Genomic DNA, 1,869 nt, shown 5'->3' with positions numbered 1-1,869 from the left:
TGTGTGTGTGTGTGTGTGTGTGTGTGTGTGTGTGTGTGTGTGTGTGTGTGATTCTTTTCTTTTGCCCCCCATGTGGTCAGTGTTGGAGAACATGAGCGGTCAGGGCAGTACGGTGGGTGGAAAGTTCTCTGAGCTAAAGAGCATCATAGACAAAGTGAGAGACCAGACCAGAGTAGGAGTGTGTCTGGATACCTGCCATGCCTACGCAGCAGGTGAGTGAAAGTTGACGTTGATCTTTTTGTCCCACAAAATCAAGGGGAATCAAAAAATGGTAAATGGTTCATAGTTTCACGGTATAAACCTGTAATCTGCTTTATATTTAAGGTTATCTAAACCTTAAAATAATAATATTGCTTAAGTGTTGTTTCATGTCTTGGTAGGATATGATGTGGCTGCGGATGGAGGAGTGAAGGCCATGCTTGATGAGTTTGATCAGGAAGTGGGGATCCACTATCTTAAAGCCATCCATCTCAATGACTCCAAAGGTACAGCCAGGACTTTCTCACACAAATACTGTATCACATACATACATAGACATAAGAAAGATGAGTTCATTGAGTTGGACAAACATTGTGACGGTTATGAATTCAACTCTGCGTTGTTAGCTCCGACTGTGCTTTCTGACTTTTCATTGTCCTTTTTTGCAGGTAAACTAGGCTGCCACCTCGATCGCCATGAAGACATTGGTAAAGGTCACATCGGAATCTCTGCTTTCCGAGACATTGTCAATGAGCCCAGACTGGACAACATCCCTCTGATACTGGAGACACCTGGACGGTGAGATAACGGCGCAGACGAGGGGTTTGTTTGTGAATAATGGATAGACATGGTCTTTACATTGGACATCTTAATTTAATTACAAAATAGGAGTATAATGGAGAAGAGTGCTTGGTCTGTTCCGACTGAGTTATGTTTTCAATAATTTATGGATGTCCTAATGAGGCAGGGGCAGTTTTAACATGGCTTTTATTTCCTTTCCCCACAGGCCAGGGTTCGGATATGCTGAGCAAATTGAACTTCTCTATTCCCTCTGTAAGAAAAAATAGTAAGCGCCCTTACTGATGAATTGGCACGGCTAAACTGGACCCTGCCAAACCACAGCTCACACATCTGTGAAGAGAATCTAAATCGTTTGTCAAGAACCAAAGTGGATGGGTGGCGGAGCCTGTTCTCTGTAATCACACTTAGAATTTGTTTGGTTGTTAATTACCGTGTGGACAGTTCTGAACATGAGTTGAGTAAATGTGTTGTTGAAAGTTTTTATTTGACTTGTGAGGAGTGTGTTGTCTTGTTTACAATGAGACTCTAGATGGCAGCATTAACACACAGCACTAACCCCATTTCATAGTCCTCAATGTGCTGCCAAAAACACAGGCAAATGATGTAAAAATGTATAAAACTCCAATTTACATTCACATTTGACAGTCACATTCTAATAGTGTAGTTTCAATTTATAGGACCTAATGTAGCTATTGGCAACTGTATTTTTCTTCTCTGACCTCTTCAAATGCCATTATTTGAGGAACACAGATGACCCTCATTTTATTGCTAATGTGCATCTTTGGTGTACATTTATTTATATATGATCTAATATTTCTCCATCAATGGCATCTCACTATATACTGATGTATATGAATTTATAAGGACCCCCTATAACATAAACACACACTAAACCCCCACATTCCTTCTCTGAAATACTCCAGCTGTCGAATACCAACACTTTGGTGCAGCTGTTGACCCCTGGGAGGAAACCAATTAATTGTCACACCTATTCCAACACCCCACAGTGCACATAGACCTACATGTACAGTGGGGCTCGAAAGTTTTGGCACCCCAGGTAAAAATTTGTATTAATGTGCATAAACAAGC

General features: G+C 41.1%; 1 protein-coding gene across 2 annotated transcripts in view; it reads left to right on the top strand.

The window, feature by feature from the left end:
* Positions 1-1,239, top strand: part of si:ch211-141o9.10 (probable endonuclease 4) — a 4,018-nt gene extending 2,779 nt beyond the window's left edge. Inside the window, exons 5-8 of one of the 2 annotated variants that reach the window (XM_032501543.1) lie at positions 81-212; positions 381-485; positions 648-777; positions 986-1,239. In XM_032501543.1, coding sequence (XP_032357434.1) covers positions 81-212; positions 381-485; positions 648-777; positions 986-1,046 — 428 coding nt within the window. In that variant the 3' untranslated portion in view covers positions 1,047-1,239. The remainder of the gene's footprint in view (positions 1-80; positions 213-380; positions 486-647; positions 778-985) is intronic. The other variant, XM_032501544.1, reaches the window with a different exon arrangement.
* Positions 1,240-1,869: the final 630 nt, after the last annotated feature.

This window comes from Etheostoma spectabile, chromosome 21, assembly GCF_008692095.1.
Source record: "Etheostoma spectabile isolate EspeVRDwgs_2016 chromosome 21, UIUC_Espe_1.0, whole genome shotgun sequence".
Lineage (NCBI taxonomy): Eukaryota > Metazoa > Chordata > Actinopteri > Perciformes > Percidae > Etheostoma > Etheostoma spectabile.
Note: the sequence above shows the minus strand (reverse complement) of the source record. Positions and strands in the feature narration are given on the sequence as shown.